This window comes from Triticum aestivum, chromosome 1D, assembly GCF_018294505.1.
Source record: "Triticum aestivum cultivar Chinese Spring chromosome 1D, IWGSC CS RefSeq v2.1, whole genome shotgun sequence".
NCBI classification, from domain to species: Eukaryota; Viridiplantae; Streptophyta; class Magnoliopsida; order Poales; family Poaceae; genus Triticum; species Triticum aestivum.
The window spans coordinates 196,415,660-196,439,938 of NC_057796.1; the positions used below are offsets into that span (position 1 = coordinate 196,415,660).

At 46.2% G+C, this 24,279-nt stretch overlaps 1 protein-coding gene and 1 long non-coding RNA gene across 2 annotated transcripts; both read left to right on the forward strand.

Moving 5' to 3' along the window:
* Positions 1–12,123: 12,123 nt before the first annotated feature.
* LOC123167239 (formin-like protein 20) lies at positions 12,124–13,550 on the forward strand. Its single transcript, XM_044585073.1, has 2 exons — positions 12,124–12,969; positions 13,049–13,550. Exons 1-2 carry the CDS (start codon positions 12,127–12,129, stop codon positions 13,076–13,078), a joined length of 873 nt encoding a protein of 290 aa, XP_044441008.1. The 5' UTR covers positions 12,124–12,126; the 3' UTR covers positions 13,079–13,550.
* Positions 13,551–15,453: 1,903 nt separating this feature from the next.
* On the forward strand, positions 15,454–16,448 carry LOC123167249 (uncharacterized). The gene is made up of 3 exons (XR_006483879.1): positions 15,454–15,653; positions 15,826–15,918; positions 16,090–16,448. It is a non-coding gene; the product is annotated as an uncharacterized lncRNA (long non-coding RNA).
* The last annotated feature ends 7,831 nt before the right edge of the window (positions 16,449–24,279 follow it).

The window sequence follows — 24,279 nt, forward strand, 5'->3', positions numbered from 1 at the left end:
CCTTGCAGTTGTAAATAATTTCCCCGGGTTCTCCATTTACCATCACTTTGGTAGATGATGTGGCTAATATTCCGCAAATCCACGCTCTCCACTTCGGGCCAAAACCTAGATGTTGCATTACTTCTAGCAGAAAAGGCCATTGCACAGAGTCAAAAGCCTTAGAGATATCCAACTTGAGCAAAACCGCAGAACTCCGCAAGGCATGCAGCCGCCGTGCCATACATTGCACGAGCATGAAGTTATCATGCAAAGACCTCCCCTTCACGAACGCGCTTTGATGAATCCCCACCAGGTTTGGGAGCTCCACCGCAAGCCTAGTTGAAAGAACCTTCTCAAAGATCTTGATAACTCCATGCACTAGATTTATCGGCCTGAAATCTCCCACCTCCAACGCACCTTCCTTCTTCGGCAGAAGAGACACAAGAGATTTATTGATAGCCGCCATTCCCCTCACATCTTCACGATACATGCAGTCCATGGCTTTCATGAAATCTGCCTTGATAATGTGCAAGCACACGGCATAAAACCTCCCAGTAAAGCCATCTGGACCTGGTGCCTTATCCATGGGCATGGCCTTGACCACGCACTCCACCTCTTCCGTCGTGAAAGGCACCTCTAAGTGTAACAAGTCCCGGCGAGGAAGATCCAACTCATCCAGCATAAGCGTGTGCACCCGCTGTTCACAACTTCCAAAAGCCTGCCCATAGAAAGCATCCACTGCCGAGGCAACCTCCTCCTGGCCCGTATACAACCTGCCATTGTAACTAACCGAGCGCATCACATTCTTCCTTTGCCTATGACTGGCCTGCTGATGAAACAATCTTGTGTTTCCATCCCCTTCCTTTAGATGCAACAATCTCGACCGCTGTCTTGCAATTGACCGTTCCAACGCACATAGGCCCAAGAGTTTCTGTTTCAACGTCCTTCTCAGCTCCCTTTCCATGGCCGAGAGAGCCCTAGAATCCATAGCCACATCCAGCCTCAAGATCACCTCCATGGCAATGGCGATCTGCAACTTGACATTGCCAATCCAACGGTCACTCCAACTCTGCAAAGCTTTTGCCGTGGCCCTCAGCTTGTTGTGTAGCGTGGCATAATCATTAGACGCCGCCGGTGTTGAGACCCAAGCCCTCTGCACAGTCTCCATAAAGCCTGGCGCCTTGACCCAAAATGCTTCAAACTTGAAGCGTTTATGCAACCCAATCTCCACATTCATATCTAACATCAGTGGGCAATGATCCGAGATCGCCGTCCCAAGAGCAGATAAGAAACAAGCCGGAAACGCGACATCCCACTCATTAGAAACAAAGACGTGATCAATCTTCTCCATGGTTGCATTCTGCCTCTCATTTGACCATGTGTACCGTCGCCCATTCAGGTACAACTCCTTCATTTCCAGCCTATTTAGCCTTGACCGAAATCTTGCCAACATCCTTCTATTAATGAGGTCATTGCTCTTATCCTCCTGCTTCGCAATTAAGTTAAAGTCACCCGCTATCAGCCATGGCCCTGCATGTAATTCCCTGATGTCCGCGAGTTCTTGCAAAAATTCCACTTTGGCCCCATCATCTTGAGGACCATACACACACGTCATCCACCACTCCGCAGCACCCGGCGACTTCACTAATGCCGTGAGCGAGTTACTTTGGTAGTGTGGATTGGATACCCTTGTTACCGCCTCATCCCAGGCCAGTAGGATTCCACCCCGCGTTCCCACCGCCGGCACGTAGTAGAAGTTGCAAAATTTACTCCCAAGACATTGTTGTACAACTGGAACAGTCATCTCCTGCAGCTTGGTCTCCTACAGGCATACGATGCCAGGATTCGCCGCAAGAACTACTTGATGCACAGCATTCCTACGTGCGGGGGCATTCAGTCCTCTCACATTCCACACGAGCACTTTCATGGGCAGCGAACACATTGCGACATCCTACACAACCACCCGAGCCCACCACCTAGGCCGCCATGGCCTCCACATGAGACACATCCAGAGCAGGCGCCGCCGGCGACTCCCATCCAAATAGAGCGAGCACGGCCGCAATATGCACATCCGACAGTGGGCGAGAAAACAGCTCCACGTACATGCTGAGTGCATCATCTGAAATTGCTTCCCCCTCATTGGCCAAGCAGAGCCTCCGAATGAGCACCTGCTGCGGCTTAGATGCTCCATGCCTTGCAATCCTTGTGCTCCTCCTAGGAGTGATATCTAGCTTCCTCTTCTTCCGAGGCTTTCGAGCATGCACCTCCAAAGTATGTGACTCTGGCCTCGTCAAAATGGGTGCCAAGGACTTGCACATACTCTCACACATGCGCACCACCTCTTCATGCCCATCCCTCTCCTGACTAACCACCACGGGCGTGCATGGCTGCACGTCTCCTGCATGTGGCACATCGCTCCCAGATAAACTGACCTGAAACGTCTCCCAACCATGCACCTGTCCCACATGCAACTCCTCCCTGGCCGGCAGGTCCGACTCCACCCTTGAGAAGCTACCCTCCAGCGCAGCAGAATCGTCCACCGCCAAACTCCTCTCCCCCGTTACGTGCATGGAAACAGTCCCATCCATGCACGGCTGGCAATCCCCAGTCGCCACCTGTCGCTCCTCTACCAGCTGCCTGGCCTCAGCCCCAACCTGCCCTGACAGGCAATTATTGGATCCCAACCGCGCGGCCTCCGTCCCATCCTGTCGCTGCGCACCAACCTTGGATCCCGCTCCTTCAGCGCTGGCCAGCACTGGGCCCGGCAACGAGCCAGACCCCAGCCCTGACCCAATCGGCAGCTCAACCGAACCGATCACAACACTCCAATCATTCCGAGTACCCACCACTGACACATCGAGCCTCGATCCCAACTGCTCCGGCGCGGGCCCTGACCGCCAACGGGGAAGCGTGACAGATGGTGGCGATCCCACTGCCAAGCCAGACTGCACCAATCCTTGTCCTGAAGCACACGGCGACACCGGATGGGCAACACTAGAATCATCCACCAGCCTGACCCGCATCTCACCAGCGAGCTGGCATCCAACCGTTCGCCCGACATCCTCGGCAGTCACGCCCAGACCTCCAGCTACCGATTCCATAGCCCCACCTGCCTGCCTTATCTGCACGTCATGCTCCCTTTGGTGACGCAACCCAGCTTTATTTTGAACGCTTTGTTGACTCGCTGCCAGAGACGGCCTCGCCGAAGACCTCGCCGACGGCGGCGCCCCGGCCTGCCCAACATCGCCTCCACCACGACCCGGACGTCCACGACCGTCAGCCGCACCTCCCCCCCGCCGAGCCGGCGGGTTCGGTGGCGGCGACAGCCCGGTATCGTCGTCCTCATCCACTACTGGCTCAGCTAAATCAACGACACTTAGGCTGCTCATAATGGGTAGTATCATAACTATGAAAGTTTCATGTTTCGTCACCAAGGCTTTTGTCACTGAATAGAGAAGATTTTGTAGTGGGAGGAATCTTCAGCAGCAGTTGCTCCTCCTCCAGCATTATCTCCGAGAATGGTGTATTTAGATGGACCTGCAGATTGATCTTAGCCAACATTGCCTTGTTCTTCCCGATACTCCGGAGAAGTTAGTTCTGAATCATCAAAAATGTCATCTTCCGCAACAAATATCAAATCATTTGACATAGACCTGGTTGGAAGAGCTAGAGTGTCTCTATGGTTGCGATCTGTCTCAGATGCATCAATGTAGTCATAAGTTTGCAAAATGCTCTAGAAGACACACATTAATATGTGCTTGTGACGTGATGATGTGGGGTGTGTGTCCAAATTATGTCGTGATCGATGCGCTACCTGCATCAAGAGACAGATGTCCAACCACACGCCCTTACCGTCTCGCGGGGTTACCTCAATTATTAAGAATAAATATCCGGACAAAATCATTGGGCATTTAATGATTATGCCTCATGAATCCCCAAGGATTTGTATTCCACTACCGTACTAAACTTTTCTATCACTGGTTTTCAAAATAATGTTCCACGTCCTCCTCGCTCCTTACCTCCTCCTTAATCGAACTCCGGGGTCCTGAGTATCTTGCAGGGTCGTAGAACACAAAAGACAAGAAACAACTCCGTTGCATCGGACACATACATGACATTAATTATTCAAAGTCATTCCATCGATCCCTCATACAGATACATAGGATTGCAAGGTGGTGCCTCAATCTACTCATACATGTCGATCGGATCGCAAGAGGAAATCATCGGAGAAGACATAATGATGAATGCCTTACTGATAACATATCTTACAATGGTTGACGGATGTGATACACAATTAGAAGTATGGCTAACTTGGAGGGGGGTTGTTGTAGTGATGGTGATGGTGGAGGCTATGAAGATGAGATGAGAAATGGCGGGGGCTAGGGTTCGAAGATGGCTTCTGTTTCGTGAATTGTGTCATCGACGCTCTTCCATTGGGATTTTTGTATAGGCCCCTTTCTAAATGTTGGTTGGTTCGACCTCACGGAGCCGCTGGCACTTGGAATGACCACCATACGCCATCTTGCACTGTGGTGATTTGGCCGCGCCTCTAATTCCTTCTTTCCTTCTCCCACAAGCCTCGTTTCCTTCTAAGTGATGGTTTTCCATCGATGTTTGGCCTCTTTTCCCGTGGAAACAAACTAGACAAAGGATTTCATGATATGTCGCATTCATTTATTAGTGGCAATATCAGAGTGATTTTCTCAGAAATTCCAATATTATCCGGTTTAAGAGTAAAAATATCACTCATCAGGCACAAGGCGAAGGCTTGCACCAGCGCAGACAAGTTGGCCCTCCGAACCTGCTCGCTGTCGAACGCCTTCCACCACCTCGGACCAGCCACACCGCTCACCCAGCCGACGATCACAACCACCATCATGCCCAAAGCCACTGCATGCGCCACCACCAGCTCGCACTCATGCCAGATCTGCACCTAGTCGTCGCCACAGCCTGACAAGCCTAGCCCAACGAACCCATGGGCCATCGTCAACACCCCACGCCGCTCATCGTCGTCCGAGCTTCAGATCCGGGTGGATCCAAAAAGACGCCCGTGCAACACGCCACCTCCCCATGCCAGGGCCCTAGCTGTAGAAAGCCAACCGCCCAAGCCCGCCTAGGTTTGTCATGACGTGCAGCGCCCATGACCCCAGGCTGGAGGAGGCCACTGCCCGATGAGGTTTGACCCCCCACAGCCCACCGTCGTACGCCGAGACCCACTACCGGACGCCCACCGGGCGCAGATCGGGTCACCGCCAACCTCAACCAAGCCTTACCACCCGCAGACAAAGGGGGGCCATGAGGGAGATCCCCGTCATCATCATCTGCCGCATGGGCTTCGCCTGGCGGCTTCCTCCATTGGCGGCGCGGGGGAAAGGAGGAATTGCCAGCGGCCGTTATGGTGGTGGGGGGGGGGGGCTCTCGAGTCGCCCTAGGCAAGAGCGGTGGAGGTCTTTTTATCTCTTCCAGAGCGTGTAAATCACAAATGGGGACATTTGGGAGGCGGACCAACACTTTCCGCAGATACGTACGGGCACGTCCGCGGACGTATAGGTGCCCGAATTTACCTAGTCCGGTTGAAGATGCTCTAAGAGCTAAGAGTTTGCAACATAATCGTATATGATTAGATTTGTATAGATTTTTTTGTTGACAAACTTCTCCTCCTTTATACACTTAGCAAAATAGTGGCATTGTTTACAAGTAAGGGGAGCATCGCATCCGGTGCAGTATCCATCGAGACGTCGGGAGAAGAAAATTTAATTATCGTAGCAAGTTCATGACTACAAACGCTTCGGGACGGCATGCCAGCCGAACTTTCGGCCCGTCTCGAGGGCCACGTCAACGGAAACACCCCCGCGCAAGACGTGTGTAGGTGGGTCTCACACAACTGCCCCGAATCTTATCCTTATCCTTTCTTCTACCTTCAGCCCCATCTCTCTCCGCGTTGTGCTTCTTTTTTTTCCTTTCCCCTACGCTGCCGCCGGCCGGTGGCTGCTGCCGTCCGTGTGCTCCGCCGAGCCGGGGGACTGCCCGACTGCTCGCCGAGTTAGGGGACTGCCTGACTACTGCCGACCGGCGCCCGCTACCATGAAAAAGGGTTGCAGCAAATTACATCGCCGGTTGTATCAAAAAACGAAGATGGTTGCAGCAAAACATCGTCAGCGTCGTCATGGGTCGCAGCTAGGACATGAAGCTTGAAGCTTTTTTCAATACCAGTTGTAGCTTTTGTAACCGCTGGTTGCAACTTTTTGTTCTCGTCCATGGCTTTCGGCTCTATGCCTGAAGCTTTTTTTATCCCCGGATGAAGCTTTTTTCATCGCGATATGAAGCTTTTTTGGTCACTGGTTGCAACTTTCCGGCCGGCGGGTGAGCTACAGTCGTCAATTGGGTTTTCATCTTTTTTGCTACCATCGTTTTCTAGTTTGCTGGAAGCATCACATTTTTTTGCTACTACCGTTGTTTTTGGATGTGAACCACGAGGTGTCGTCGCCATTGATTCTGCAGGGGCGAGGGAGAGGTGAGGGGATGGTCAACACAGGTGAGCAGCGGAACTGCAACCAGCAGCTCAAAAGGCGACCGGCGACAACGGCGACGGGCGATGGCGGCGACCGGCGACGACGAGGCAATTCGGCGCGAGGCGACCGGCGAAGATGCGGGAGGCGACCGGCTTCGAGGTTGGTCGTTTGCTCGTTCATGGCGAGCGCCGACGGCGCCGTTGCTCTGTTTCCCGTTAGCCTTGTTAGATTTGGTTTTGAAAAAAAAAACAGAATCCCCAATCCAATGGCAACACTTGTCGCATCGGGTGGCTGGGCTAGACCGGCCAAACTGTTCGGCCGGTCTGCCGGCGCCTATCACTGCCCTTTATTATTTGATTTGTGTTGATCCCGACCGAGGTGAAATGAGTCCACGTTTCAACTGTTGTTGAATGTTCGATGGACCACACCGCATGGTTGACCCGGTCGTTCTTAGAGAATTAGATTTTGTGTCACATCAATGGAAACTTAAAAGCACACGAGAAGCTGTGCTGGTGCGACGTCACATGTACGACCCAACATTATCAGTTAACAAATTCTCGCGTGTTTGACCGTCGAGAAACAGAATCAGGGCAGATGTAGTGCTCCTGGCCAGCCGCTGTGCATCCACACGTACTTGAGACACGAGGATGCTTTGTGGAAGCTGATTGGCCGCGTCGGGCCCTCCACTGAGACACTCTTCGTCTCCGTTCAAGCCGTGCAGGTGTAGCTTCTCTCATCTGCCACAGTGCTAGCTACCTCCTCGTTCGTACGGTCCTGCAATTTTGGAGCAAGGTTGGATCGATCAACGACCATTTAAAAGAGCACGGGTGCGTACATACATACACTACATCCTAATTAGTATACGTAGGTGTGAAAGCCAATTATCTTACCTCTGTATATCTGCTGCGCCGGTGACGGATCTTAATTTTTCAGTTTCGTCAGAATAAACTTTCATGCGCTGAGAGCATGTTCTCGTGCATGCCCGTAGCTATCGTAGTATTGCTTAGTCTGCATTAGTTAATAAAAGCATCACTAGTAGTACCTCAAACCCTAAAACCCTTATAAATAAACTTTTTTTACAGTTTGTGAGCGAAAAAACGCGTAGACTAAAATCCCTTAACCCTCGAACCTCAAAAAAAATTTAAGGGTCCAACCCTCAAACCCCCTCCCAACCTATAGAAGTGAGGGTTGGGGAGCGAAAACTACCCCAACCCGCACCCGTGTTTCGGCTGAGCGCGGGAGGGAGTTTTCCCCGTCCCCAACCTCCCGCCTGCGCCCACCTGAGTCGCCCGCCGCCTCCTCCCGCCACCCCTCAACGCGCGCGAGGCCGCTGCAGCTGCGCCGCAGTCCTCGCCGCCGGATCCGCCGTTCCCCGCCGCCTCCCGCCCCACGCAGCAGCCAGAGGAGCCGCCGCACCCCGCCCCCCCGCCCCACGGCCGCCCGCGCCCCGCCCCCCAGGCCTCCTCGCCGCCGCGCTAGAGGCCAGGCGGGCCAGAGGCAGCCGCGTCGCTCCGAGCTCCCCGCTGGTATGCCTCCTTTTCTTTCTTTTTGTTTCATTTTTTTCCTTTTTGATTCATTGTTGGCACTCACAATTTATTGTTTGTTGTATTGTGTAGATGGAGGTGAACACCGACGACATGGAGTCGTTGTCCGATGATTCCGGTTGGTCGTCATCGGACGATTCGGACATTGAGGAGTTGCTTCAAGACGACGACGTCGAGATGATGGGCCTCCTCCTCGACGTGCAAGAGTTTGAAGACCGCGAAGCTGATGGGTCAGAGGAGAGGGTCGAAGATGGGGCAAGTCACCATCTACCGGAACCGCGGTCTCGGACACGAGCAATTGATGCAAGACTACTTCGTGGAGGTACCGACATACCCACCTCGCCTCTTCCAGAGAAGGTACCGAATGCGCCGTAGTTTGTTTGTGAAGATTGTCACCGATTGTGAGGCCACCTCAGATTACTTCGAACGTCGTAGATCCGCCGCCGATATCATGGGGTTTAGTGGGTACCAAAAGATATCGGCTGCAATGCGGGTGATCGCCTATGGCATACCCGCGGACTATACCGACGAGTATCTTCGCATTGGACAAGATACAACCACGGCGTCCGTCCGTAGGTTTGCAAAATTGGTCATCCGGTTGTATGGTGATGAGTATCTTCGGGCACCCAACGAGGAAGATACAAAGAGATTGATGGAGATGAATGAAAAAAGGGGATGGATGGGGATGCTTGGTAGTCTTGATTGCATGCATTGGACATGAAAAAATTGCCCAAAAGCATGGCAAGGAATGTATTGCGGTAAAAGTCGTGATGCTACCATTGTACTTGAGGCCGTGGCATCGGAGGACACATGGATCTGGCATGCATTTTTTGGTTTGCCGGGAACACTCAATGATATCAATGTGCTCAATAGATCTCCTTTGTTTGCAAGATTAGTTTCTGGGGATGCTTCAACTTGCAACTACAAAATCATGGACAATGAGTACTCAATGGGATATTATCTCACCGATGGAATTTATCCCGAGTGGGCAACTCTTGTGAAGTCCATCAAGGAGAAAAATGGGGTGCCCTTAACCAGAAAACATGCTCATTTCACCAAGTCACAAGAGGCAGCCCGCAAGGATATTGAGAGAGCTTTCGGTGTTTTGCAAGCAAGGTTTGCCATAGTTCGGGGTCCAGCTCGTTTTTGGGACAAAAACACCTTGCCATAGTTCGGGGTACCATGTCTTGAACCTGGTTGGGTGGGAAGGCATCAGCCCCTTCCCACCACTAGGCTATGCCTTAGTCTGCAAGGAAAATCCTATTCGCCGCTTATTGCGTCAAAGTGTCGACTCAATGCACAGAGGGAATGCTCGCAACGCTAGAAATAGGCCGGCCCAATTTACCACTGCTAGCCAGCCGGTTTTGGGAACTTTTTAGAAGATTCCTTGACTGTTTTTTTCCTTTACCGATTTTCCTGTTTTGCTTTTGGTTTTCACGTTTTTTTCTTTTTTTCTTTTCATTTTTCATTTTTGTGTGTTCTTGTTTCTTTTTCTTTTCTTCTTTTCATTTCGTTTTCTTTTCTTTTATGTTTTCTTATTTCCTTTTCTTTTTAAAAGTTTCATGTTTCAAAAATTGTTCAAAATTTTCAAAAAATGTTCGAGATTTGAAAAAACATTCATAATTCAAAAAATGTTTGCGATTCCATAAATTGTTCACAAAATTCAAAAAATGTTCATGATTAAAAATGTTCTTGTTTTTGAGCTCGGATTTTTTTATTCAAAATTTTCACAACTTGGTAAAAAAATGTTGGGTCAAAATATGTTTCCATCTAAAAAATTGTTCATAAATTCCAAAAAAGTTCACGTCTTCATTTTTTTAGATGTTTCAAAAAATGTTCTAGTTTAAAAAATTATTCATAAATTCAAAAAATGATCGTGTTTTCAACTTTTGTTCTGGAATTTCAAAAATGTTCCTGCTTCAAAAAAATTGGTCATGATTTTTAAAAAATGTTTCTGTTTTTTAAAATGTTCCAGTTTTTTTCCAAATGTGTTCGCAAATTTGGACAATGTTTACGATTTAAATTTTTTTCAGGAATTTCAAACAATCTTCTTGTTTACGAAATTTGTTAAAAGTTTTAGAAAATGTTCACGAAATATCGAAAAATGTTCTCATTATCAAAATGTCTTCATAATTTCAAAAGCGTTCAAATTTTTTTAAAAATATTCTCCTTTGCAAAAGTTTCTCACAAATTCAAAAATGTTCATATTTTCATAATTTGATCTTAATTCAGAAAATGTTCAGGAATTTCATAAAATGTTCCTATTTTGAAAACAATGTTCGCATATTTCAAATTTATTGCTTTTTCAAAAAGTGTTCACATTTTTTTCAAAAAGTCGTTCGTAGTTTCAAAACAGATTCTCGTTTTCAATATTGCTCATTTATTTTATTTTTCAGATTTCGCAAAAATGTTTGTGTCTTTCAAATTTTGTCATTTTTCTTAGACATATTCGTTTTTCAAAAGAACAATTTACTTTTGTGGGAAGAAAATCTCATTCGAAATTTCAAAAAAATATCGCTAAGCTATTGAGGTCGTTCTCTCACGGGAGGTGAGGTGTTTGGTCGCACTAAAACACGTTTTCCGCGAAATTTGTGCGAGCTATTCTTTTCTTCTTTTATGTTTTGCCGCTTTTGTTCATTTCTTTAAAAGTCGCGCTGTAAATCGTCGAGAGAAGTCTTCCGGGCGGACTGGCTAGCAAAGCGTGCGCGCCTGCTGCTTTTCATGGGTTCGATTCCTGCCGTTGCAGCCGATTTTTGTTGTTTTTTGAGCGCAGCACCAAATTCTCTTCTGTTCGTTTCTTTCTGTGTTCGAGCGACGACAAGAGAAGAGAGTACGGTTTGCCAGCTGTAACAACATGCGCGCAGTTCGAGGACATCAGTTTAACTAACTAAATATGTATTATACGTAATAAATAATATGTTTAGAAACAACATTCTTATATGAATTAAATGGTACAATTTTGATAACATATAATGCATTATTTAGTTAGTCAAATCGATGACCTAGAACTTTCCCAAGACAGAGGGAGTACTACTTTTCTAAAAATATTTTGGAAAGGTGAGAGAGAATTTATAGTCAGACTTGATAATATTTGACTACATATAATTCAGCAACAACCCATAAAATATAATGATACTGCAACGACTTGTTACACCAATGAATACTATTTCATGACCAAATGACTTGTCACATAAATGAAAACTTAAGAGAAAAGTTAGGTGGGACGTCCGCATTAAATTGTTGAATGCGGGGATTGAGAAAAACTCACAGATGCATGTACATAATAAAAGGCATTGGTCATTGAGTGGCCATGCATGCATGTGCTGCAATTAATGCATGTAGTAATTGAGTATTTTTGTAAACTGAAAAATTATTACTACACCACTCACCATTTGACTTGGTTGGAGGGTATTTTTAAATTGCACCCTCTTTTGATTCCTATAAGACGTAATATCATAGAAATATGAAAATCATAAAAGATGAGATGACATGTAGTATCTCAATTTCTAAGGAGAAAGAGACGCCATTTGATGCATAGGATTTGAATTGTGCACTATCACCCCGGAGCTCTCGCCTTCTACTACCTCCCTTTGCACGTCCTCCTACCCTCCGCACCCGGGCCATTGTGCATCGGCACATATTTGGGCACGAGAATACTTCGCGGAAGTTGTTTGGCCACACCATGCATAAAGGCCTCCATTGACACACTTCTCGTCTCCATCTAGCCCATGTAGGTGTAGCTTCTCTCACCTGCTGCAATGCTAGGTAGCTCCTTCATATAGTCGTGCAATTTTGGAACAAGGCTGGATCGATCAACGACTATCTAAAACAGCACTGGTGCATAGTACTCCTCCATATAAGCGCGTTTAGATAACAACTTAATGATCTAAATACTTTATTTTCTTTTACGAAGAGAGTAGATCTCTACTCCTAATGGACGACTTGATGAATAGTCTCCGCGGTTTAATTTCGCTGGGTTTTTCGTCATCCTCCCACCTTCGGTTTTTTTCCGTCATCCTCCCACCTCCGTTAACTCGCAACCCTCTGACAAAAAAAACCGTGTAAAAAAAAAACCCTACGATCGATGCCTCATGCCCATAGCAGATAGTTCTCCGCCGCCAACCAGCCCTTCGCACGTCCGATCCACCCCTTCGCCCACGCGGGACGACTCCTGCCCTCTAGGGTTTCCTACGCCACCGCCGCCGCCGGGGAACTCCTCGACCAGCCCACCCTCCTGCCGCTCCGCCCCCTTCCCTTCCCATCGCCGCAGTCGCCCCCTCCATCTCCTGCCGGAGCCACTCCCCTGCCGCGAACATCCTGCTCGCGTTGTACATGACCGGTACGGCGGCCCTGACGGGGAGCGAGAACCGCCACGGGAACGCGGTGGTGAGCCCCTCGGTGAAGACCTGCGCGGAGAGCAGGAACGCGTGCGGGGCCATGGCGGCGATCCCCGTGGTGTCCCCGGACCGGAGGCCGTCGAGGATGTACAGCGCCGGGAGCACGGGGCCGACGAGGAACCCACCCACGGTGTGCGAGGGGTCTCTTCCCGTACGTCAAGGCATCCCGCCTCACGTTTCCTCTTTCGGCATCACGGGCCGCCGCCGCACTCCCTCCCCCGGCCGCCCCGCGGGCTTCTATCTCTCCCAGCTCCGCTGCCGCGCCCCGTCTTCCATCTCTACATGAATCGCTGCTGTGGAAGCCATGCCCCACCGCGCCACCCGGCGGCCATCCGGGCACGCCGTGTCCGGGATGATGGAGTTGAGTCGGCCAGGTCCCTGTTCCCGTCGGCATCTTCTGCATCGGGACCCGTGGGGCCAAGCCGCGCGCTGCTCATCTGCGTCGATGGCGTCGGCGTGGCCTTCCCCTGCCAAGACCGGCGGCTCCTTGGCTGGATCCTCTCCTCTCCTCTCCTCTCTTCCACCTCTCGTTGTCGGGTAAGTCGCAGGTATTGTATTCGTAATCGGTTCCAATCTCGCGCCCCTGATTCACTGTTCTTCGTTTGATTCATTTCAGGTGCTCCTTGCGTTGATGTCGAGGTCTTAGTCTCGGTGATTTCTCCTTGTATGTTCTGTTGATATTGGTACCGTGTTCTGAACCTTGCTGCTTTGGAAAGGGTGTGGTTTCAGTTTTGATGGTTCTGTTCAATTCAAGGTGATTCAGTAATGTTCTGCGTATAAAGTGCTTCCTATTTTTGCGGTGAAAAACAGCGTGTTGGAGATAGTTCAGACAGTCAAAATTTGGCAGTATTTTCTTCTTCTTTTGACCCCGTTTCTTCATAGTTAGTCAGACTCAATAAGAATTAGAGCAAGTTGGAAAGAGGTTTGTTAGGTCGGAACTGATATATTTGCTTTCGCCTAGCAGCCTATACATATCATTTTATATGACGGGGATTGTGCTATATTACCATGTTATAAAGGTAGAGCTAGGATATGTCTTTCTTGAACTGTGTGGACATGCTCATGGCGGAGGTGCTCTGTTTGTATGTTTTTTCAAGTAAAGTGGAGAAACTCCTGAATTGTGTCTTCAGAAATAGTTTACTGTTGCTGTGTTTCGCTCTGGTGGTTGTCAAGGTCGATTCAGATGCTGGTTACTGTGTTGGAATCTACCAATCCTTCTGATCATTGTGTTTTTCTGGGCCTGGAGGTCTACGCCAAACCCCAGGGCAGGGTGGTTCGAACACCAGTGCAGTACGCGCTGGGACGGACATCATCTTGTCTCTGTCTCTACTAATTCAAATTACATGTAACTTATTCTTTCAAAAAAATTACATGTAATTAAAGAAAATATGCCCTAGAGGCAATAATAAAGTTATTATTTATTTCCTTATTTCATGATAAATGTTTATTATTCATGCTAGAATTGTATTAAGCGGAAACTTGATACATGTGTGAATACATAGACAAACATAGTGTCACTAGTATGTCTCTCTTTGACTAGCTCGTTAATCAAAGATGGTTGAGTTTCCTAGCCATAGACATGAGTTATCATTTGATTAACCTATTGCTTTCTTCATGACTTATACATGTTCCTATGACTATGAGATTATGCAACTCCCGTTTACCGGAGGAACACTTTGTGTGCTACCAAACGTTACAACGTAACTAGGTGATTATAAAGGTGCTCTACAGGTGTCTCCGAAGGTACTTGTTGGGTTGGCGTATTTGGAGATTAGGATTTGTCACTCCGATTGTCGGAGAGGTATCTTTGGGCCCACTCGGTAATGCACATAAGCCTTGCAAGCATAGCAACTAATGAGTTAGTTGCGGGATGATGTATTACGGAACTAGTGAAGAGACTTGCCGGTAATGAGATTGAACTAGGTATTGAGATACCGACGATCGAATCTCGGGCAAGTAACATACCGATGACAAAGGGAACAGCGTATGTTGTTATGCGGTCTGACCGATAAAGATCTTCGTAGAATATGTGGGAGCCAATATGAGCATCCAGGTTCCGCTATTGGTTATTGACCGGAGACGTGTCTCGGTCATGTCTACATTGTTCTCGAACCCGTAGGGTCCGCACGCTTAAAGTTCGATGACGGTTATTATGAGTTTATGTGTTTTGATGTATCGAAGGTAGTTCGGAGTCCCGGATGAGATCGGGGACATGACGAGGAGTCTCAAAATGGTCGAGACGTAAAGATCGATATATTGGACGATTATATTCGGACATCGGAAAGGTTCCGAGTGATTCGGATATTTTTTGGAGTACCGGAGAGTTACGGGAATTCGCCGGGGAGTATATGGGCCTTATTGGGCTTTAGGGGAAAGAGAGAGGAGAGGTTGGGCGCCCCCCTCCCAAGGCGTAGTCCGAATTGGACTAGGGGGAGGGGCTGCGCCCCCTCTTTCCTTCTCTTCTCTCTCCCCTTTCCTTGACTCCTACTCCTACTACTTGGAAGGGGGGGGGATCCTACTCCCAGTGGGAGTAGGACTCCTCCTAGGGCGCGCCATAGAGAGGGTCGGCCCTCCCCCTCCTCCACTCCTTTATATACGGGGAGGGGGGCACCCCTTGGAGACACAACAATTGATCATTGATCTCTTAGCCGTGTGCGGTGCCCCCCTCCACCATAGTCCACCTCGATAATATCGTAGCGGTGCTTAGGCGAAGCCCTGCGTCGGTAGAACATCATTATCGTCACCACGCCGTCATGCTGACGAAACTCTCCCTCAACACTCGGCTGGATCGGAGTTCGAGGGACGTCATCGGGCTGAACGTGTGCTGAACTCGGAGGTGCCGTGTGTTCGGTACTTGATCGGTCGGATTGTGAAGACGTACGACTACATCAACCGCGTTGTGCTAACGCTTCTGCTTTCTGTCTACGAGGGTACATGGACACACTCTCCCCTCTCGTTGCTATGCAACACCATGATCTTACGTGTGCGTAGGAAATTTTTGAAATTACTACGTTCCCCAACAGTGGCATCCGAGCCAGGTTTTACGCGTTGATGTTATATGCACGAGTAGAACACAAGTGAGTTGTGGGCGATATAAGTCATACTACTTACCAGCATGTCATACTTTCTGTAAACTATTAAAGCTTTGTGCTGAAATGCAGGCCAAGATTGATGAGTTGAAGGCGAGAAAAAACTACTACACTACCCAACAACTTATACAGGTGCATTTCCTATATTTTTACAATAACATGACCTGCCAGTTGTGCTTTATGCAGAGTTGTACTGGTTAGTAGTTAGTGTATGAAAAATAAGCATGATTTATGCTCCCTTTTCACCTTCCTGAAAACAGTACATGTTGTATGTGTTGATGACGCTTTCATAGTGGTGATACAGAGATATGGTCTTGACCCTACTCAAGCTCGTCCACACCAATGTTACGGTAGCTGCTTCTGCGAGTCTCTTGTCATCTTCTTCGCCGCCGGCTCGGTAAATCTCTCGGTTTACTTCTCCTCTTTCTCTCTTGAGCTTTGTAGAAAGTGGGCTAGGTGGGGAGGCCGAGGGCAAAGTGCAGCAGGAGGTGCATCGGTTTGAATGTATGTGTAGCCGGTAAGGGCTGGTTCGTTATCATCTCAAAGGCTGAAAGATCCGTTGCTGCAGGTCACCACATCCGCTTCCCACAGCTGTGGACGACGATAAGGAGGTGGTGGGTGACACGGGCAAAGAGTGCTTGGAGGTTAATGTTGCTTGTCTGCGTGTCTGCCTAGAGAATTTTCTGTTGTTTGATTTGGTTTTATAAGTCCATATTGCATGTCTGCATAGAGAATCTCATAATATGATTGTTATTATTATATGTCTTACAGAAGTGCATAGTTTCACTATATCATAGTATTATAAATGCATGAGGGTTGATCTGGGTAAGTGTCTGGCACTCTCTCCAGCATGCCACAATGTAGCATTTCTTAATGTTGTACAATGATGCTGATATCATATACAATAGCACTGGATGTGGTGGTAATGTGAGCTACGTGAAACCTTGCAACCTACTATTTTAACTACCATTTTTTATCTTCAGTTTCTGAATTATTACCAATCACACATTAATCCCGAGGCGATTCCATGCTTGATCACCTCTTAGGTGGACTTAACCCCTCATGTTGCCGGAACAAGTAGCAGTGCCGCCCAAACTCCCGATTACCCGTTGTATTGAGTTAATTGCCCTTGAGGTGCGGACTTGCCATTTATTGTGATTTTACCATTCCTCATTTTAAAATTTTGTTCCACAAGATAGTTCTTGCTCATAGAGATGCGTTGCATGGATTAAAAAAAACAGAGAACATGTCAAGTTTGTGCTTTGAAAATGGGATACTATGCTCAGTTCTAACTTTAGTGCTGACAAAATGGAGGAGACCATGATTCCTCTTCCTGTGTACCTTCATGTGAAGGAGAAATTACAACATTGTGATATATCAACTAAAACTGTGCACTAATTTATTGACGGAACTGCTAAAGCATGACTTTTGACTCATTTGCCTACATTATTGCCCGTAGCAACGCACGGGCATACTACTAGTACTAATTAGTACACGAGTGTATATCTACTGCATGCGTGATGGATTTTTTTATTGCTCTTCGTTTCACCCGCTTTGTAGCTCGCCTAGATAGAAACAGAGAGGGAGCCTCGCTCAAAGGCGCCACCCTCGTCAGTTTGCCTCGGTGACCTACGGAGAGGTGAAATGAAGAACTCATTCCCTTGGTGCCCATTTGTCTATTTTTTTATCCTCCTTTGCAGTATATTATGGCATAAGTATTCACTTCCTTCTGGTTTGTAAGGCTTTCTCATATATAATGGGTCAAACTTTGACCATAACTTTAATTAATAAAATAAAAGTTATTTGTAAGAAATAATGTACATAATTGGAACTTTTTTGAATAAAAATTCAACAATAGATATTTTGTGATATATAATTATATTTTGCTAATCAAAACTATGATCCCAAAACTTTTTTTCATAAATATACAAAACTTGCATACCATTCATTGATAGAAGAAAAGGAGATACAAAGTGTGTGAGCTAGGACCCACGAAGGTGCTAAGAGGTCGGCGAGCAGTGACCAATCACTTGAGGGAACGATCGATGATGACCGATCTCTCTTTCGGGAAAGCAACACCTTGCAAACCAAAAAGGAGGGAGGAATAAAGGACAACTCAACACAGTTCAATAACCACAAGCTGAGGCTAAATGAATTTCTATAACTGCAAACTATACTAACCAAGTCTTAGATCAGTCATAAACATAATACCACATGCATAATTATTTCTGGACAAACATAGTTTCATATCATAAATAAAAAATCACAATGGTCAAGGTCCTGTTTAGAATGTGAAGTCAGATCACCCTTGCTAAATACGAAGAAAATGACAGGAGATACAAGAACGACGGTGGCCAGAATAAAGAGCAAGACGAAGTGTGTTGGTGACAGCGACGTGGTCATGTTCCTGTGCCCACAAATCTATGGAAAGATAGCTGATTCGCAAGCCACTTGTAAGTTGTAACTCAAATAATAATAATTGTGAAACTGGATTGAAAAGTTTGTGACCCCGTCAGGTGGATGCTTTATGTTTCTGATTTGATACTCCATCCATTCTATAATGTAGTGCACTCATGTTTTTTGAGATTTAATTTTGATCATAAATTAGACCAATAATACATAAATTATTTTACTGAAAAATTACACTTTTGAAAACTTCTTTCAAATACGAATTCAAATGTATCTGCCATGCTCCCGTTCCAGTCGCTCATGTTGGTTAAATTTATGGTCAAAGTTAAATCTCAAAAGACGTGGACGGACTACATTATGAAATGGAGGGAGTACCAAACTTCCAACAAACTAAGTGGAATCTAGTCATAGTCAATAACTCAAGTTATTATGTGCCATCATTGATGTGACAATCATCCATCTATTTCTAAGTAGGATTAATTACATCCACCAGAACTAGATCATGATTTCACACTTCTAACTATTAGTAGTTAACTTGTTAATACATTTTTAACGGAGAGTTTATCTTCTAAAAAGATGTTCATCATGATTTTTTTTTCATTTGGCGTAAGTTTTGTAGTGTTTGTATTGAAAGTCCAAAAGAAATATGATAATATGCACGGCTTCACCCCATGTGTTCGTCGTTGATAAATCATACGTACATGTTTGCAAGAACTTCCATAAAGAAAGAAAAGGCAGGGAGAAAAAAAGAGACTTTGTGGGTCCTTTCGTTGGATGAGAACGACATCTGACTCCGATAAAGAATGTATTCCCACGCGAGCAGCCAAGAGCAGGGATCTTCAACTTGATTAAATACTACTACCTTCGTTTTTATTGGGCCTTTTCATATTTTGACTTAGATTTTGACCACTTATTTGACTAATAAAATACACAATACATGCTACACAAAGTACGCTGTTGAACTTTGTTCGAAAGAGCTCTCCGGCAGTATATTTTCTGTGGCATATAATTTACGAGTTATTAGTTAAATTTATAAGTCAAACTTAAGCCCAAAATAAGAGAAACTCATAAACCTGAATGAGGGAGTAGCAAGAAGTCTGTGCAATGCAACATGGGCATACATATATTTCATTAGATCAACATGAATATTGTCCGACATACAACTTACATCCACCTTTAATAGTAGGGGGGAAAGGGATGGGAACGTGGGGAGGAAAAGACCAGGAAAGAGGGGAAGCGACTATACCAACTTCCCTTTAATACCTCTTTAATAGTAGATTTTTATGTTGGTTTTTATTTTGTGCGGAACCGATTGGATTAAAAAATTCAACAGAAAACTAATAAAACCGTGGGGAGAAAAAGACCAGGAAGAAGGGGAAGCGACTATACCAACTTCCTTTTAATACCCTTTTAATAATAAAGATTTATGTTGGTTTTTATTTTATGTGGAATCAATTTGGTTAAAAAATTCGAAAGAAAACTAAAAAGGCGGGACCGTGGGGAGGAAAAGACCAGAAAGGAGAAGTGGCGTCTATACCAACTTCTCCTTTAATAATAGAGATGCTAGTAAAGAACACTAGAAAGAAGGGAGGTGACTATATCAACTCCCCTTTAATAATAGAGATGATAGTAAAGAACACTAGAAAGAAGGGAGGTGACTATACCAACTCCCCTTTAATAATTGAGATGCTTGTAAAGAAGCTTGCTAGATACTCGACCACTAAAGTGCTCCTGTTCTTCTTCCTCCTCCTTTCCGCGCCCGGCGCCCCTGCCTCGACGACACCGGCCTTGCTGGACGGTTCTCCACCGCATTCCTCGTCTCCTGTTGCTGAACTACGGCACGCGCGCCACCCATCTCCACTGGCCGGGTAACCCTAGGGCGCGATTGGTTCGTCATTTAATACGGAGTGTAATATATTTCTGTCCGGAGCGCTTGGCAAGCGAGCGTGGCGACAGAGTCTTGCCCCAGCGTTGAGATTGGCCTCCGCTCCATGCACGCTCTCTGCCTCCCGCCGTGCCACCCAGCGCGCCTCCGCATGGCTGCCATCGTTGCCTCTCCGGCGGCTTCGACGCCGTGTCCAGCCGGCTTGGACACGAAGTGCTTCTCCCTGTTGAAAGGCGTGGCGTGGTGTCCCAGACGCTGCGGGAGCTCCTCCCGTCGGAGACGCCTGTGGTGTGCGACTCTCTCCTGCCTTGCCTTGGGTGGCGCGGGCGGCCAGCGTGCCCGTACGTCGCGGCGTCCTTTTTGGCAGTCGTGTGCAGTCGGGGCGAGGCGGGTGGCACTGGTGGTGGTAGAGTAGTGGACGGGCAGGAGGTGCTCGCGAGGGAGCGCTGGGCGTGGTGTTGACACTCGATCCGCGGTTCACGGCTTGGTCACACTCCGCGCTCGGACAGGGAAAAGACACATACAACGGTAACTGTCAATTATTCCATCTTATCTATTTCCATTTACACATGTGGTCAGATACATTTTTGTACATTCTCAAGCTAATTGAGCAAATGTACGAATATTTGGTGTTTAGAGTTCTTCATGTTAAACAAAAATTGGAGGTGTGGACGACGAGCTCCTCACAAGAGGAGGATGTTTCCTTCGAAAAGTGGAGGCAAGAAATTGCACAGTCGAAGAAACAATGAACACTGGACACATGAAGAAGTGAAGAAGCTGATTAAGGGTGTCAGGAGATATGGTGAAGGGTGATGGGCTGCACTGAAGCGTCATTACTTCTCATCATCAGTTCAAGAGCCAACACATCTCAACTTACCAGTTCGAAAGCCCACACATCTCAGGGTATGTATACTATGGGACTATAAACTTGCTCACATGACATTTTTGTCTATGTGAAAAAGATAATAAAAAAATGAAGTGGGGTGGGCTCTCCTGCAAGATTCGGGTTTTGCATGTGCTACTAGACACAAAGAGTAAATGCAAAGGTAATTAAAAAGAATGATTAAGGACACTCCCAATTCATTGGTTCTTAATGTGTCATCCTAGGTGGTGAAAGATTATTTTAAAGACAACCACCCCAATCCATTGTCTCTTAGACTACCCACAGTGGGAGTAACATATGTAGTAACATCACACATATCTAGATAAAATAGATGATGTGGCAAGCAATAAATAAAGAAAGAGAGGCATGTAGTAACATAGCTATGAGTAACATCACACATATCAAGGCAAGATGAGTCTATAGCCTAATAAATGAAGTGTTGTATGTTATCATATATATGTTACTCCCCGCTATAGAGGTAGTAACATAGACTAGTAACATAAACATGTTACTAGTCTATGTTACTACCCATTGTGGCTAGTCTTAGTAAATGTTGCATTTAATTTGTTTAGAGTTTATGTTTTCATCTCACCATTATTGCCTAGTTATTAAAAGAAGGAAATGAAAGAGAAAATAAATAACAGGAGAAACCACACCGAACCAGAGAATTAATCTCATTGCGTAGGGAAGTTCGCTAAGAGTCGTCTCTCCCGCAAACAAAGCAAGTGTAATATTAAGGAGCTATAAGGCTGCTTACATAACAACTTTCGCCTATGTGAGAGAGAGAGAGAATGAGCTCTCATGCAAGGGTCACTCTCTACACGTGCTTCTAGGTAAAATGAACAAATGAGATGAAAAGAAAAGAGAGAAAGTTAGAAAAAAAAGACTAACTAATAGCCAACTCTATTAATACAAGTTCCTACGAGAAAATGAAAAGTCCACTATATTAATAATTAATGATGACGACTCTTGATGACATAATCATCTTACTAAGATTGCTCAACTCTCCTCTCTTTCTTCTTAATTGAAGCCGCCTCGACATTTTTTTTGTAAAATAATGCTAATAGGCAAACACGGGAAGTGCCCTAACATAAAATTCAAACTTATAGTCAACCCCATTTCATTAGTAATTAATAGTGATGGTTAAAAATTAGTAATTCATGTAACATGTTGTTTCTTGTTTCAGGATAAGTGGAGAAACCTTCGGAAAGCTTGTGGAGTCCCGTGCGGCTCCAAAAGGAAGGTCATATTCATTATCTTATTTTCCATATAGTTACCCCATGGCCCATGTACAATACTAAGTACATCACATTATTAAAAAGCTATTGTTACTTGATATAGGAGAAGGCACAAAAGACTATGTTCCGGCCCCTAGATTCAAAGTTGATCAAACAGATCCGAAGGTTAGCTGAGAAACACAATGTGAAATGAACAACTAGCTGGGAATGACAGCCAAATGCTAGTTGAGGTTATATATGTGTTTTATGTAAGTAAAGTTAGGAACATCTAAATGTGTCGTTTCTCTCATAATTGGAAAGCTCGTGAATATATTATGTAAGGATCACGTGCAGCCGACCTGGGCTTTGTCAATGTGCATATACCGTAGATAGAAATTGTATAGCGTGTAAATTCTGTGTGATCGGTGCTCTAGCAGATTCCAAATTTCTTGTGCTCGCTCATAGTTTTGTTTCTTCTTGCTGGTAAAGGTCCCCATGATCACCGTGTAAATGCTTTCCTACTAAGAAACTAGGATTGATCCTCCTGTTATGTAAGCATAAGCACAACATGCACTTGCTATCTTCCACAGGACCCTGTTAAATTCATACCTGCTGCTAGACAAATTAGACCAACAACTAGAGCTCGCACATGCCTATTAAATTATCAGGTACTTTTATTTATTATAACTATTTCTAATGTTAATGTTAGAATTAATCCGAGGCGCACGTCAATCTGTTCGATCTATTGATAACAAGTAATCACACAAGCACGAAACTGAGATTTGTTAAGGATGTTCCACAATCATGGCTACATCCTGGGGCATGCCTACGGGCACTCCTTCTCATATACCAAATCACATTAAACAATGAACAATAAGCCCGCCGAGGACATCAGAAAGCGGTCCGGCCATCGCGCCACGGCCAGTCCGGCCACCCCTTCCACCGGCGCCGGGGCCGTCCCTATCATGCATGATGGTCCGGCCATCGCGCCACGGCCAGTCCGGCCACCCCTTCCACCGGCGCCGGGGCCGTCCCTATCATGCATGATCTCTGTTTAGCCTATCAGCTTATGTCTAATATACTATGCTACTCTGCAGTGCCATTATATAATAGGCCCGGGTTACATGTGTCCGACTCAAACACTTAACCCACCGCTAATTACAGGTCCAACTAAAGCACAACTCATGCGCATATTATTTGATACATAATTTTAACACCTAGCATGGACAAGAGGGATAAGCATTGTAGGAGGATCAATCATGGAGATGAAGGCGCGAGCACGCTGGGAACAAGAATGAAGATTCAAGTGAAGATTATATGACTTTGAAGCCTTCATAATGACGTAGTAAGACTTGGACAAAATATACAAGATGTCACTCCATAATTTCGTCCATAGCCTTCTGTAGGTGTTGCGCCACCTTGTTTTCAGGCTAGTAATTTTGAAATACCTCTGCATAGGTTGTTTATGGAGTCCCTATTGGTAGGGAAAACGACTTAGGGTGGATTTTAGTCCCACATTGTCAAGGTTTGACGGAATATCTTCTATTTCCTTATAAATATAGCCCTTACTGTGTTGTTTAGATTTGGGTTTTCTTTAGTTAGAAGTTAGCCTACAACTTCACGTACTTTGTCTATGTCCAATGGCCAGGCAAGGACCGCTTACAGAACCCCATGTTTCACCAATAATAATTCATTTTTTATTCAAAATTTCTAGACAGTAAAATCTAGTTATTGCTTGTGGGAATTGCACCTTCGTGGTCACATTCATCGTGCTCCGGCATGGTCAATAACCTGTCGGAGTTGTTTAGTTATTGGTAAGGCTCAACGTCATTGCATGTTTGTAGTCGGATAGTCAAAGTTGATCCACAAAAATCGATGGCAACCATCTCATAGAAACATCGGGACAACCTTGCCCTATCAACACATTAAGGGAGCGCTCGATATTGCCTCGGAACTCTGAACACGTCAGAGTCCCCCCATGCGAACACGTCTTAGGGTTCTCAGACTAAAAGGACGAGTGTTGTGTTGCCTCATGCTCGGGCTGGCTTGGGTGCCAATGTGTATGACCTTGGTAGGATCGTCTGGATCTATGCACATTTCCTTGGTGTCATGCACCACCTGGAACGATAAAGAACTCAAGGATTTCTTGGTCATGTGCCTCTTGTACGACTTCTCGGGCGGCCTCTTTTTTGCATGGCTTCAAACACCATTGTGGCCACCAATGCATCGACACGCTAGATGCTCTCTTGGTCGCACTGACGGGCGTGCAGGACGCAACCCTACACCATGATGACACCCTTGGTGCCTGACATATTAAGTGGTAGATAGGCATAATGGGTGCCGCCATGAACTTGGAATAGCAAG

Coding starts and splice junctions, on each gene's coding strand:
- LOC123167239 (XM_044585073.1), top strand. CDS start 12,127: ATGCCCATAGCAGATAGTTCTCCGCCGCCAACCAGCCCTTCGCACGTC. Junction 12,970..13,048: donor CTTCCACCTCTCGTTGTCGG/GTAAGTCGCAGG, acceptor GATTCATTTCAG/GTGCTCCTTGCGTTGATGTC.